The 15,501-nt window shown below is 47.7% G+C and overlaps 1 protein-coding gene across 6 annotated transcripts in view; it reads left to right on the top strand.

Moving 5' to 3' along the window:
* Positions 1-15,105, top strand: part of fbxl6 (F-box and leucine-rich repeat protein 6) — a 60,291-nt gene extending 45,186 nt beyond the window's left edge. For 5 of the 6 annotated variants that reach the window (XM_038798653.1, XM_038798654.1, XM_038798651.1 and 2 more), the window contains 3 exons: positions 297-528; positions 8,294-8,534; positions 13,337-15,105. In XM_038798653.1, coding sequence (XP_038654581.1) covers positions 297-528; positions 8,294-8,534; positions 13,337-13,520 — 657 coding nt within the window. In that variant the 3' untranslated portion in view covers positions 13,521-15,105. Of the gene's footprint in view, positions 1-296; positions 529-8,293; positions 8,535-13,227 lie in introns of all 6 variants that reach the window. The other variant, XM_038798656.1, reaches the window with a different exon arrangement.
* The last annotated feature ends 396 nt before the right edge of the window (positions 15,106-15,501 follow it).

Genomic DNA, 15,501 nt, shown 5'->3' with positions numbered 1-15,501 from the left:
CATTTGAGAAACTGGCGGTGAGCCGTCACTTTGAACCGCTGCAGTCCATGTGCTGTAGGTACACCCACAGTGCTGTTAGCAAGGGATTTTTAGGATTTTGATCCAGTGACAGTGAAGCAATGGCGATATATTTACAAGTCAGGATGGCCTGTCAGCATTGACCTTTGGAGTACGTGGTCAATATCTGCATTCCAGTCGTATGTTCTCCTGCGTTCTCAGCAACACTTGTTCGCAGTTTAGACCTCATCCATTATGGTTCTGGCACCGAGAAATTCCTCCCGTTGTTTTTTGTGCAGGTGCTGAGGCTGCTGAACTTAACCTGGTTCCCAAAGGCTTGCACAATGATCGTTTCACCGGAGGTCGGCTTCTCCGAGCTGGAGGAGTTGTGCTTGGCCACGTCATCCTTCTCACTGGTCACGGACGAAGTTCTGGTAAAGTTGCTGCACTTGTCATCCAGGTTACGGACATTAGACCTGAGAGGCTGCTATCGGATCACATCAGCGGGATTACAGCTTCTGTCCTGCCAAGGTAAAGTCATATTTCACTGCAACCATTTTATGACAACCCCCCCATTCTATTCAGATATTTGTTAGAATTAAAACACTTCGATTTATTCTTATTTAATATTACAGGTGTATTGCAACAATTAGATCAGGTTTCTAGCTCACTGCTTTCCTTAAGCATCCCAGATCAGGTAAAGGATGTTTAAGTTGGAGGGTCAATCATCTCTGTTGAGCCCACCTAAACTAATGACAGCACAATTCAGATACAGAGTAAAGCTTCTAGTATATACCGTCCTAAATAAGATTCCACGGCAGGTAAAGCACTGGTTTAGATATAGAATAAAGCTCCCTCTGCACTGTCCCCATCAAACACTCCCAGGACAGGGACAGCACGGGGTTAGATACAGAGTAAAGCTCCCTCTACACTGTCCCCATCAAACACTCCCAGGACAGGTACAGCATGGAGTTAGATACAGAGTAAAGCTCCCTCTACACTGTCCCCATCAAACACTCCCAGGACAGGTACAGCACGGGGTTACATACAGAATAAAGCTCCCTCTACACTGTCCCCATCAAACACTCCCAGGACAGGTACAGCACGGGGTTAGATACAGAGTAAAGCTCCCTCTACACTGTCCCCATCAAACACTCCCAGGACAGGTACAGCACGGGGTTAGATACAGAGTAAAGCTCCCTCTACACTGTCCCCATCAAACACTCCCAGGACAGGTACAGCACGGGGTTACATACAGAGTAAAGCTCCCACTACACTGTCCCCATCAAACACTCCCAGGACAGGTACAGCACGGGGTTAGATACAGAGTAAAGCTCCCTCTACGCTGTCCCCATCAAACATTCCCAGGACAGGTGCAGCATGGGATTAGATACAGATTAAAGCTCCCTCTACACTGTCCCCATCAAACACTCCCAGGGCAGGTACAGCACGGGGTTAGATACAGAGTAAAGCTCCCTCTACACTGTCCCCATCAAACACTCCCAGGACAGGTACAGCACGGGGTTAGATACAGAGTAAAGCTCCCTCTACACTGGCCATTACTCGGGCAGGTGTTAGATGCATATTGCCTTTATTGACATTTGCTAGTTTGTGGACTTTTGTCTTGGAGACATTTATCCAATTTCTCCATGAGGTTGTCCAACTGCTGTAGCAGGTTGCTGTGTGTATTTGGTTTAGGGTGAGTTACCCTATTGGATAAATGTTGGAGGAGCTGCAACAACAGGTTCACTCTTCTCATTGTAGTCTGGTCACGCATTTGTATTTAGTCCAGGAAGAACTATTTGTCTCACCTTACCATGACACTGATCCCTCAAGCACACCGATGGCTCTCTACAGGTTGCATTAAGGTTCACCCTCCTCCCACAAGAAAAGATGCATGGAATTTATCACATCTGAATGATTGATAGTCCATTTTCGTCGAAAACACTAGAAGATCGGACGGCACGGTGGCGTAGTGCTTAGCACTGCTGCCTACAGCGCTGAGGACCCGCGATCGATCCCGGCACGGGTCACTCTCTGCGTGGAGTTTGCTCGTTCTCCCCACGTCTGCATGAGCCTCACCCCCACAAACTAAAGATGTGCAGGGTAGGTCGATTGGCCACACTAATTGCTCCTTAATTGGAAAAAAAAGAATTGGGCACTCTAAAGTTATTAAATACAACACTAGAAGACACAAATTATGTACCAGAAATAACTGAGCGACCAAGAAGCTAATAAGTGTCCGGAACGTAATTTTTCAATGCTGATAATATTACAGTATTAGAGAAACTAAAGAGATTAATAGCTGACAAATCCCCAGGATCTAATGGTATACATCACCAGGGTTCTATGTTTCTAGCGGTAAGGTATGGCAGGAAGAAGAGGAAAGGAGCATGTTATTGAAATGGGAAAGATGGCAGAACACTGGGGTACAGAGGGATCAGCCTGCCCTTTTTAAAAATAAATTTAGAGTACCCAATTCTTTCTAATTCAGGGGCAATTTTAGCGTGGCCAATCCATCTACCCTGCACACCTTTAGGTTGTGGGGGTGAGACCCATGCAAACACGGGGAGAATGTGCAAACTCCACACGGACAGCGACCCGGGGCAGTGATCAAACTCAAGTCTTCTGCGCCATGAGGCAGCAGTGCTAACCACTGTGCCACCCGTGCCAACCTCTGTATGTCCTGATATACGAATCACAAAACGTTAGTGTTCAGGAGCAGCAGGTTATGAGGAAGGCCAATGGAATCTTGTTGTTTATTGCAAGGGGAATGGAATATATAAGTAGGGAAGTTCTTTACTACATTTGTTGATGAGACCACATCTAGACTACTGTGCACCGTGTTGGGCCTCCTTATATAAGGCAAGGTATAAAGGCGTTACAAGCAGTTCAGAGAAGGTTTAAGTCTTCTGAGTCAGGAGACTCACCGGAGAAGGTTTACTTGACTGATGCCTAGGATATGGGGTCGGGGAGGACACGGTGCGTTATTTAGACGAGCAATTCCGATGCCAAGGCATACAAGGCTATGGTCCAAGTGCTGGAAAATACCATTAGAATAGTTAGGCGGTTGTTTTTGACCAACGCAGATGTGATGGGCCCAAGGGCCTGTTCCGTGCTGTAGTTCTCCATTACTCTTGTGAAGAAAAGTTGTGAAAAATGAAATGAAATGAAAATCGCTTATTGTGAAATGAAATGAAAATCGCTTATTGTCACAAATAGGCTTCAATGAAGTTAGTGAAAAGCCCCTAGTCGCCACATTCCGGCGCCTGTCCGGGGAGGCAGGTACGGGAATCGAACAGTGTTGCTGGCCTGCTTGGTCTGCTTTAAAAGCCAGTGATTTAGCCCAGTGAGCTAAACCTGCCCCTGCAGCTAAACCAGCCCCTGCAAACGGACAGTGACCCAGAGCTGGGATCGAACCTGGGACCTTGGCGCCGTGAGGCACTCGTGCTAACCACTTGCGCCACCGTGCTGCCCATGTCACAGGTAGGCTTCAATGAAGTGACTGGGAAAAGCTCCTAGTCGCCACATTCCGGCGCCTGTTCAGGGAGGCTGGTACGGGAATTGAACCATGCTGCTGGCCTGCCTTGGTCTGCTTTAAAAGCCAGCTATTTGGCTCTGTGCTAAACAAGCCTCTGGTAGTTTAAGAGGTGATCTTACTGAAACATGCAAAGTCCTGAGGGGACTTGACAGGGTGAATGCTGGAAGGATGTTTCCTGTTATGGGAGAGACTGGAACCGGTGAATACAGTGTCAAAATAAGGGGCCTCCCATTTAAGATGGAGATGAGAAGATTTTTTTTCTCCGAGGGTTGTGAATCTTTGGAACACTAATATGAGCAGGGTTTAGATCGTTGTGAGACAGGTTAGTTTTACCCAGAGAGTGGTGGTGGCAGGGTCAGTGGATATTTTTCAGGCAGAAGTGGATAACTTTTTATTCCCTTGTTAGTCAACAAGCTTGTTAGTCAACTGATGGAATGTGGAGTTGAGGCCACAATCAGATCAGAGGACCATTAACATGATCTTGTTGAATGCCCTGAGTGGGCTCGAGGGGCTGAATGGCCTATTCCTCCTAATTTATATGTTCCGGAGAGCAGGATAAACAGGATATTTTCAATTAGCAGTGGGTAACTATTGGTGTACCGGAAGGATCTATATATCAGTGACTTCAATAAAGAGACTGAGAGTAATGTATCCAAGTTTACTGATGGTTCAAAGCAAAGTGATAATGCGAGTTGTGAGTAGAACTCAAGAGGTTGCAAAGAGATTTGGACAGGTTAGCGAGTGGGTAACAAGGTGGACTATAATGTGAGGAAGTGTGGCCATATAAAAAGTAGTATATTTCTCAAAAGGTATGAAACTTCTAAATGTTGATGTTTAGAGACACTTGGGGGTACTCGTCAAGGAACAAAGTTAGCATTCGAGCGCAGTCACGTGGCATGATGGTCTTTATTGCAATTGGATTGTAGGACAGAGTGTGTGTTTTATCTGCATATTTAAGGAAAGACATTGGAGCCTTGCAGGCTCACTAGAGAAGTGGCCTCATTGAAACAAACAATTAAAAAGATATATATTTCATGGGATAGGGACATCATTGTCCATCCATAATTGCCCTTGACCAAGTGGCTTGCCCCACACCATTTCAGGGGGCCGTCAACATTGTTGATCTGGAGTCACGCATAGGCCAGACCAGGTAAGGATGGCAGTGACGATTGACAATGGTTCCATGGTCGACATTACTTTTTGAAGTATTTTTATCCCAAATTTTCAACTTTTTTACAATTTCCAACAGTAACAAAACCCACCCAGCACATGAGACTCCCACCCACCCACACCTCCCCTTCCCCCACCCTTCCGCAGCTCCGCCCAGTCCAACATCCGGAATATGGCTTCCAAGGGCCCAGGCTCCATATCAACATGCAAAGCCTGCGAGTTGGCATTGAAAACCGCCCTCCAGAACCTTTCCCGCTTCGAGCAGGCCCCTCAGACAGCCAGCTCATGCTAGACTTTGTCACCTTCAGCTGCATCAACCCCAGCCTTGCTCACAAAGTTGAGGCGTTGACCCTCCGCAGCACCTCGCACCACAATCCCTCCTCCAGTGCTGCCCCCAGCTCCTTTCCAATTGCAGATTATTGATTGAATTTAAACAGTAACCAGCTGCAAAGATGGGATTTGAACCTTTGTTGCCAGAGTATTAGCCTCTGGATTACTAATGCGGGTGACATTACCACCAGGCCACCATCTTCCCCCACTGAAGGGGCTCGACAAGAAAGACACACAGAGATTGTTTTCTATGGCTGGGGAATCTAGAATACGGCATTAGCCATTTCATAATGAAATTTGAAATGTCTTCATTCAGTGTGATGTGAATCTTTCTGTACCCCAGCGGGTATTGGATGCCCCATCATCCAGGCTGGCATGACGGGGGCACCAGGGATAATGGCAGTAGATAGGAAAGGGGTGTTGAGGTTGGAGATGAGCCACGATCGTATTGAATATAAGAACAGGCTCAAAAAGCCTTACGGTCTACTCCTCAACAGTGGCACTCATAGCAGGGGCTGGTTTAGCTCACAAGGCTAAATCGCTGGCTTATCAAGCAGGCCAGCAGCACGGTTCGATTCCCGTACCAGCCTCCCCGGACAGGCGCCGGAATGTGGCAACTAGGGGCTTTTCACAGTAACTTCATTGAAGCCTACTCGTGACAATAAGCGATTTTCATTCATTTCATTTCATTTTCCTGCTTCCATTTCATGTTTTTCAAGGAACTGGCAAATATCAGGTAACTTGGTGTCAGTTCCTCGAGGCTCAAAGGGCATAAGGCTTTCACTACCTTCCACCTGCAGTGGTTTTTCATGTCTACCGTTGGTTTGCAATATACAGGATGATAGGGCCTCTCCAGTAGATACCTTTTTAATAAAGCCAAAATAATTACCGTTTATCAGAAATCTGACCTAATTTTGGTTCTGGTGAGTAATCACAGACAAGACTCTCCATAGGAGGCAAATCTCTGAATGTTATTACGGTAAAATATGATGCCCAGTAAAATATAAAACTCAACTCCTGGCCCGTTTTATGGGGCTAGAGAAATAGGGTTTCAACCATCACCGGTGGCACGGTAGCACAGTGGTTAGCACAGTTGCTTCACAGCGCCAGGGTCCCAGGTTTGATTCCTGGCTTGGGTCACCATCTGTACGCAGTCTGCATGTTCTCCCCGTGTCTGCATGGGTTACCTCCTGGTGCTCCGGTTTCCTCCCGAAAGACGGGCTTGTTAGGTGAATTGGACATTCTGAATTCTCCCTCTGTGTACCCGAACATGCGACAGAGTGTGACGACTGGGGGATTTTCACAGTGACTTCATTGCAGTGTTAATGTAAGCCTACTCGTGACACTAATAAAGATTATTAGCAGGCTTCCGTACTTTCATATTCCATTCAGGAAATAAAGGCCAACATTGCATTTGCCTTCCTAATTACCTGCTGAACTTGCAGGCTCGTATTTTGTGATTTAAGTATGAGGACCCCTAAATTTCTCTGTGCTGCTGTTTTTGGCAGTATTTCTCCATTTAAATAATATTAAGCGCCTTTATTCTTTCTACCAAAGTGCATAAATTTACATTTTCCTACATTATATTCCATCTGCCGAGTATTTGCCCGCTCACCTAACCTGTCAATGTCCCTCTGGAGACTCTTTATGCCATCCTACCCCTTGCCTTCCCACCTATTTTTGTGTCATTCTGAAACTTGACAATAGTACATTCACTTCCCTTGCCCAAGTCATTAATATATGTTGTGAATAATTGTGGCCCCAGCACTGGTCCCTGTGGCATTCCGAGTTACAGGTCGCCATCCTGAAAAAGCTCCTCTTATCCCAACTCTGTCTTCTATCAGTTAGCCAATCATCTATCCATGGTAATATACTACTTCCAACACCATGGGCTCTTATTAAGTAGTCTTTTGTGTGATACCTTATTGAACGTTTTTGGAAATCTAAGTATATTACACCTAGTGGTTCCCCTTAATTGGCCTTCCTCATTACTCCCACAAAGCATTCTAATAGATTTGTCAGGCATGATTTCCCTTTCATGAAGCCATGCTCTCTGCTTGGTTATATTGTGCATTTCTAAATGCTCTGCTAGTACACCCTTTATATTGGACTCCAGCATTACATTTTTCCAGTGACAAAGGTTAAGCTAACTGGCCTATGATTACCCACTTTTTGTCTCCCTCCTTTTTTGAATAAAGATGAATGTGAGAAGTGCAGAGATCCTGGAGGATTATAAACCTTGGAGGCGGTTATCAAAAATGATGCGCACTGGGGTGGATGGGGGGGGGAAGAGTGACTGGGTGTACACTGGGCGTGGGGGGATGGGTGCGCACGGAGGGGAGGTGGGTGCGCACTAGGAGAGGGGATGGGTACGCACTGGTGGGCGTCATGGGTGCGCACGGGGAGTGAGATGGGTACGCACTGGGGGGAGGATGGGTGCGCACTGGGAGGGGGGCATGGGTGCGCACTGGGGGGCATGGGTGCGCTCTGGGGGAGGATAGGTGCGCACTGGGGGGGCATGGGTGCGCACTGGGGGCATGGGTGTGCACTGGTGGGAATGGATGGGCACTGGGGGGGGGAAATGGGTGCGCACGGGGGGGGGGAATGGATGCGCACTGGGGTGGGGGAATGGATGGGCACTGGGGGGGGAATGGATGCGCACTGGGGTGGGGGAATGGATGGGCACTGGGGGGGGGAATGGATGGGCACTGGGGGGGGAATGGATGCGCGCTGGGGGTGGGAATGGATGGGCACTGGGGTGGGGGAATCGATGGGCACTGGGATGGGGGATGGGTGCGCACTGGGGAGGGAATGGATGGGCACTGGGGGGGGGAATGGATGGGCACTGGGGGGGGGGGAATGGATGGGCACTGGGGAGGGAATGGATGGGCACTGGGGGGGAATGGATGGGCACGGGGGGGGGAATGGATGGGCACTGGGGGGGGAATGGATGCGCACTGGGGTGGGGGAATGGATGGGCACTGGGGAGGGAAAGGATGCGCACTGGGGGGGGGGATGGATGCGCACTGGGGAGGGGTTCACATGGGGGGGTGGGGGATAGTTGCGCACTGGGGTGGGTTGCGCAATGGGGGGGGGGTGGGTGTATACTGTTAACAGAGTTCTGAGAGTCAACTTCAAGCTACTTTCTCACTGAGATTGTAGCACATGTCTTCTATCACCTACACCCTCTCCTGTTGAGATGCCACAGGCTAAAGGACTAAACTGCTTTCTTATGAAACTTTCTGCTTGTTTCAGACCTGGCGCGGTTGTTCCTGGGACTTTACTGTAGCACCACCACCCTACTGCTGGCTAAACATGGCTCCGAGCAGATGGCATTGAAATGGAAGCACTCTTTGCAAGAACTGGATCTCACCGGGCAGGGCTACAATGAGAGGGACCTTGAGCTGGCAATGGAAACCCTGGCGGGGACTGACGGGAACCATCTCCTGCGCTCTTTGAACCTGGCTGGGACAAAGGTCTCGCTGAATGCTATCAGGTATTGATGATTAGTGTGCTCCTCAGTCTGATCTCCTTAAAAAGCTTAAGAAGACCTGAAGTAAATAAAGACTATTACTAACTTCAAAAAAAGAATTGAATTAGAGACATAAAAGAGAAACTTATGCAGGGCTCAGCGGAATGAAAATAACTCTGACAAAGTGTGATGCACCATTACAGAAGTGAAGATGATATAATTTGAGATAATTTCTAGTATTTAAACCATTCCCCGGTTTATTTCATTCACAGGTGGCACAGTGGTAAGCACTGCTGGGTTCAATTCCGGCCTTGGGTGACCATCTCTGTGGAATGTCATCTGAGTCAATTCGGATTATATTCAATGGAGTTCAGAAGAGTCAGAGCGAATCTCATAGAAACTTTTAAAATTCTAACAGAATTAGGCAGGGTAGATTCAGAAGTAAAGTTCTCACGATGATGGAGGAGTCCAGAACTATGGGTCATAGTTTGAGGAGAAGGGGTAAACCTTCTGGGACTGAGGTGAGGAGAAATTTCTTCACCCAGAGAGTGGTGAATCTGTAGAATTCACTACCACAAAAAGTAGTTGAGGTCAAAACGTTTGTGTAATTTCAAGAAGGAATTAGATCTTGCTCTTGGGGCTAAAGGGATCAAGTGATATGGGGGGAGGGGGGGAGGCGGGATCAGGGTATTAAACTTGATGATCAGCCATGTTCACGGCTCGAAGGGCCAAATGGCATCCTCCTATTTTCTATGCATGTTTCTGTGTATGAGTTTGCACGTTTCTGATTTCCTCCCACGGCCCAGAGATGTGCAGGTTACGTAGGGTTTTGGGGATAGGGTGGGGTCCCCTTCAGAGAGTCAGTGCAGACTTGATGGGCTGAATGGCCTCCTGCACTGTAGGAATTCTATGTTTCCATGAAGAGCCATCCAGGCTTGAAACGTTAATTCCCTTCGCTCTCCACAGATACTGCCAGATCGGCTGAAATTTTCCAGCAATTTCTGTTTTTGTTTCAGATTCCAGCATCCGCAGTGATTTAGTTTTAACTTTTTAGCGAGTTGGTACAGTCTCAATGAGATCAATTGCATTGTACTTGGACTTTATTTAAGATATTCTCTGCCAGCTGCTCCTTACGCTACGCTTTCTGGTCTCTGCAATTCCCCATGCGTGTTGTTCAGCTGGGTACTGATGGTTTTGTTTTAAGTATATTGCAGAATTCTCCTTCACCTATGTCCCCTGTTTTATAGATGCCAGGCACTATCATTAACACTGGATAAAAGCAAATTACTGCGGATGCTGGAATCTGAAACCAAAGAGAAAATGCTGGAAAATCTCAGCAGTCCAGCTTTGACAAAGGGTCATCTGGACTTGAAACGTTAGCTCTTTTCTCTCCCTACAGATGCTGCCAGACCTGCTGAGATTTTCCAGCATTTTCTCTTTTGGTTTAATATCATTAACATCTTTATTAGGAATACAGAGGGAGAAATGAGCATCAAAAAGCGGTGGTGGCATGCCCAGAACCTTTGGACCTGGAGCTCGGGGCTCACTGAAGTTTGGGCTCCAAGTATAAAACACTGAGCAGACAGCCTTTGAGACCCCTAATGCAACTTGCCAGTCAAAGCCTGACAAAATTCAGTTGGCCCCCACACCCAGTGGGCCTTGGGAGTAAGTCGTGGTTTGGAACAGAGATGAGCAGGAGAGTTGGGAAGGTAGAGGCACGCTCTTCTCAAGTTGGCAGCCATCCACTATGTTTGAGGCAGCGGGGCTGCCTCTACATTGTCCCAAGTACAACCCTACCTCTGCTGCCTCATATTTGGTTTGGACAGAGGGAGGTTTTGTTATAAATGAGCGATTTATAACTATAATGGGATTAATCCAGTCGAAGTTTCGAAAATTGGGAAACGGTTCATTGAGAGCCAATAGTGAAAGATTGTTGCCACTGGTTCGCTTGAAATGTGGGAATGTTCACGGGTTTGTCTTTCCAAATTTCCCCGAGTTAAATGACCCACTACACTGACTAAACAATGCAGCTTTAATTCAGCCGAATATCACGATATCTGCCCTTGTGAAATATTTTCCAGTTTCTCAAGCCAACCAGCGTAGAGCTTCTTGGAGTAAAATCGTTAATCGGTACCAATTTCATTATTTGTGAGTCTGTGACCTCCAGAACCTGGACCTGGCTGTGCCATCCCATTTCAGATAAAGAAAGGAAGGACTTGCATTTCCAACACACCCAACTGTTTACAGTCTATATCACTGACTTGGATGAAGGAATGAAAGTGTGGGAATGAAAGCTTGCTGCTGACACCAGGATAGGCAGGAAAACAAGTTGACATGAGGAGACAGAGTCTGAAAAGTGATATAGACAGATTAAGTGAGTGGACAAAATAATTGGCAGATGGAGCGGAATGCGGACTTGTCTACTTCTGGCAGGAAGAATAGAACAGGAGCAGAATATCTAAAGAGAGAGAGACTGCAGACCTCCAGTGAGGGAGGGGGGGGGGGGGGGGGGGGGGGGGGGGGCTCACCGAATGGTAGCGTGCAAGTACAGCCAGCAAGTGACTGTACATAGAACATACAGTGCAGAAGGAGGCCATTCGGCCCATCGAGTCTCCACTGACTCACTTAAGCCCTCACTTCCACCCTATCCACGTAACCGAATTACCCCATCTAACCATTTTTGGTCACTAAAGGCAATTTAGCATGGCCAAACCACCTAACCTGCACGTCTTTGGACTGTGGGAGGAAACCGGAGCACCCGGAGGAAACCCACGCAGACACGGGGAGAACGTGCAGACTCCGCACTGACAGTCACACAAGCCGGGAATCGAACCAGGGACCCCGGCGCTGTGAAGCCACAGTGCTATCCACTTGTGCTCCCGTGCTGTCTTAGGAAGACAGATGGACTGTTGGTGTTTATTACAAGTGGGGTGGAATATAAAAGTGGTGAAGTTTTACTGCAGCTAAAAATGGAGTAAGGTTTACAGTTTTGGTCTCCTAATTTGAAAGAGAGAGTTCACGCGACTTATTGCTAGCACGATCTTATGTGGAAATCATTGAACAGATTTGACCTATACCCACTGGAGTTTAGAAGAATGCAAGGTAATTGAAACATTTCAGATCCAGTGGGGACTGCATAGGGTGGACACAGAAGACATAGTTCAAGAATAAGAGGTCACCCATTTAAGATCGAGATGAGGAGAACTTTTTTCTCAGAGGATTGTTAGTCTGTTGAATTCTCTGAGCTGGGTCATTATTCATGGCTGATATAGACTGTTAATTGACGTGTGTTATGGAGGAACAGTTTAGACAGTGGAGTTGAGACGACAGCCAGAGCAGCCATGATCTTATTGAGTGGTGCAGAGCAGGCTATTGAATGGCCTACTCCTGCTCCAAGTCCTACGTTCCTTTAGACTAATCTAGAATCCTCCAACATGCCTGACAATTAATGAAATACAAAATTTAGTCATGTAAGATTTGGGACGCGATCCAACTGAATTGTAACAGAGTCCTGTGTTGAGCGTGTTTAGCCGGCTGTTTCCCAGCGCTCGCAGCCCTGAGAAAAGACCACACTCTCGTGGGCAATCAGGGGCCTCAGTGGGGGACGCCTCCTCCCCCCTCCCTAGGCCACACTTAGTCCTGTTTCCTGCACTGAGGAGCTCCGCTCGCTAAAACTGCAGGAGATCGGGACACCATTTTTAATTTCTTCACCCCCCTCCCCCCCCCACGTAACCCATGGATACCCCAAAGCTCTGATGCACCTATAAGGGGTCCTCTTGGAGGGGGGGGGGGGGGGGGGGGGGGGGTGTGCCCTCCCAACGCCTTGGGTAGATCAGGCGAGCTGCATATTAGTGAGACTAGCTACTTGTTCTAATATGCGGATTTGCCAAATACTGACCTTTACCCCGCCCCCCCACAATGGGCTGGATCCAGATTGCGATGTCGTAGTGAACTGGGTAAATCACAGAAGAGGTCTCTCCTGGCATCTATCAGCCGTGTCATGCCCCGTTCAGGTGGGACATGGCCGGTAGATTGCACGTGTTTAGTTCTTGTGTACTTAGAACTTAGAACAGTACAGCACAGAACAGGCCCTTCGGCCCTCGATGTTGTGCCGAGCAATGATCACCCTACTCAAACCCACGTATCCACCCTATACCCGTAACCCAACAACCCCCCCTTAACCTTACTTTTATTAGGACACTACGGGCAATTTATCATGGCCAATCCACCTAACCCGCACATCTTTGGACTGTGGGAGGAAACCGGAGCACCCGGAGGAAACCCACGCACACAATAGAAGCATTTGCTGATGAAGAGGAGAGGTAGGAGACTCAAACCCAGCGTAAACACTGTTGTGGATGGTTAAGCAGAATGGCACATTTCTGTGTTGTACATTCTATGTGCAGCAGGGGTGGCACAGTGGTTAGCACTGCTGTCTCAAAGCACCCACCCCCCCCCCTTCCGGGTTTGATTCCGACCTCGGTCACTGTAACGCTTCCACGTTCTCCCCGTATCTGTGGGTTTTCTCCGGGTACTCCGGTTTCTTCCAAGAGTCCAAAGATGTGCAGGTTAGGTAAGATTATGGGGTTAGGGGAGTGGGACGAGGTAAGGTGCTCTTTCAGAGGGTTAGTGCTGACCCGATGGGCTGAATGGTCTCCTTCCGCAGTATAGGAATTCCATGGATTCAATGCCGTTAAAACTTGTCTTTCTCTTCCAGAATGCTCTCCTGTGGATCATAATTGTCGAAGGAAACCACTGACTTCCTACTTGCTATTTGTGGTCACTGGAGTAACATTTGCCTTTCCTTTCCTGCTCCTGTCCTGCAGAGTGGTGGTGAGCAACAGTCCCAATTTAATCTACCTGAACCTGACATCCTGCCGCTGCCTTCCACGCGGGCTGAAGCGCATTTACCGGGGCCAGGATGAGATCACCCAGTTTGTCAACCGGTTGCTGGGCAGTGTGGAGGACAACAGCTCAGCAGTGGCCGTGGATCACAGGGGACGGTTGTGAAGCTAGTGGCCTGCCCGCAGACACAGCAAAGGCCATTCTGCAATTCAACGGATGGTGTGACTTACTTTCTTAAAGTGCATGCGCGCGTGTGCATGTGCGTGCGTGTGAATGTCTATATGTGTATGTTTGCGCGCGTGTGTGCCTCCAGCTCCTTCCATAAAGTTCAAAGCACAATCAGTAAATAAAAGATAAAAAATATCAACTGTACTCCAGGTTGAGATCTGTAGCGACCAGTAAACTGCAACAGCCATCGTCAAAAGAAAATCTCGGGACAATCTGTGAAGCAGACGGGAAAAAGGGCTGTGAGGTGTTCAGGTGCTTTGGCCTTGTTGAGGAAGTTGCAAGGTTAATGAGTGTAAATGAGACTGATGCGATCTGCTGAATCAGGGGTTTTTGGGGATTGTACATATATTAGTGAAGTAGTTGGTGAGCTCCTGTTTCTAAACACAGTGGCTATGAAATTCTGCGTCCATGCCTCTTAAGTCGCTGAATACGAACTGAAGGTCCAGTTTTGCAATTGTGCAAGGGCACTGTTCAATTTTACGATAACAGATTTATCTGAACACTGCAGGGGAAATAAATGTTTAGTGCCTTAAAGTTCTTATCTTTTTCTGTACACTCCAGCCTCCCGCAGCCCCACGTAGAGGCTAATTATTTATTTCAGTGGCGCGAATTGGTAATTGCCTTTTCACATTCGAGTGGAAGAGCAAAGGCCATTGTCCTGAATACTTAAATCATGGTACTGAATATGAATTTAAAATTCAGTTTTTTGAATAACATTTGGGGCTGTTGCAGTTTTAATTCTCAGGAAAAGTGTGGCAGCTTTCTCAGCTGGTTAAGCAACTGAGCAGCTTGGGTGCTAATCCTCCTGTGATTATGGGCAGCACGGTAGCACAGTGGTTAGCACTGTGGCTTCACAGCACCAGGGTCCCAGGTTCGATTCCCCGCTGGGACCCTGTCTGTGCAGAGTCTGCACGTTCTCCCCGTGTCTGCGTGAGTTTCCTCCGGGTGCTCCGGTTTCCTTTCACAGTCCAAAGTTGTGCAGGTTAGGTAGATTGGCTATGCTAAATTCCCCTTGGTGACCAAAAAGGTTAGGAGGGGTTATTGGGTTCCAGGGATAGGGAGGAAGTGAGGGCTTAAGTGGGTCGGTGCAGACTCGATGGGCCAAATGGCCTCCTTCTGCACTGTATGTTCTATTACATTGAGCTCAGCCTGGTCAGCAACTCAATGAACAACCCACCCCCTATCACTCTGGGGATGGCGGGAGGCAGTAAGGGAGAGCAGAATTGTTTTGGCATCATCAAACCCGTACAGGAACCTGGGCAAGGATAGGGCTGGACTCTCTGGAATCACATGTGATGATTGGTACACGGCGAAGAGCTGCGAAGCTCTAATCCTCTCAAATTCCTTCATAAGGTGGAGGGGGCACAGTAAGAATGGGAGAGCATTCCAAACCGTAGAACCAATGATTGGTGCTTTTACAATCTTGCATTGTATATTTGACAAAATGTCTTTTTTTGACTAAATAAAGTGAATGTATAAGCAAATAAATGGAACATGTAATAAAATATTTGTACAACTTAAACATTTAATTCTTTCTGTTTTTTGCTGATCACAACTGTGACCAATGGAGGAGAGAATCTATCTCTACTTGGCGAGGGAAGGTTTGATCAGGAATAGTCAGCATAGCTTTGTCAGAGGGAGGTCATGCCTAACAAATTTGACTAAGTGCGTAGATGAGGGTCATGCAGTTGATGTAGTTTACATGGATTTCAGCAAAGCATTTGACCAGGTCCCACATGGAAGATGTATAAAGAAGGCAAACACACATGGCTGAGCAGTAGGAAACCGAGGGTAATGGCAGCACGGTGGCTTCACAGCTCCAGGGTCCCAGCTTCGATTCGCGCCTTGCGTCACTGTGTGTGGAGTCTGCACGTTCTCCCTGGGTGCTCTGGTTTCCCCTCTCAGTCCAAAGATGTGC

The sequence above is a fragment of the Scyliorhinus canicula genome, chromosome 5 (assembly GCF_902713615.1).
Source record: "Scyliorhinus canicula chromosome 5, sScyCan1.1, whole genome shotgun sequence".
In the NCBI taxonomy this organism is placed as follows: Eukaryota; Metazoa; Chordata; class Chondrichthyes; order Carcharhiniformes; family Scyliorhinidae; genus Scyliorhinus; species Scyliorhinus canicula.
Note: the sequence above shows the minus strand (reverse complement) of the source record. Positions and strands in the feature narration are given on the sequence as shown.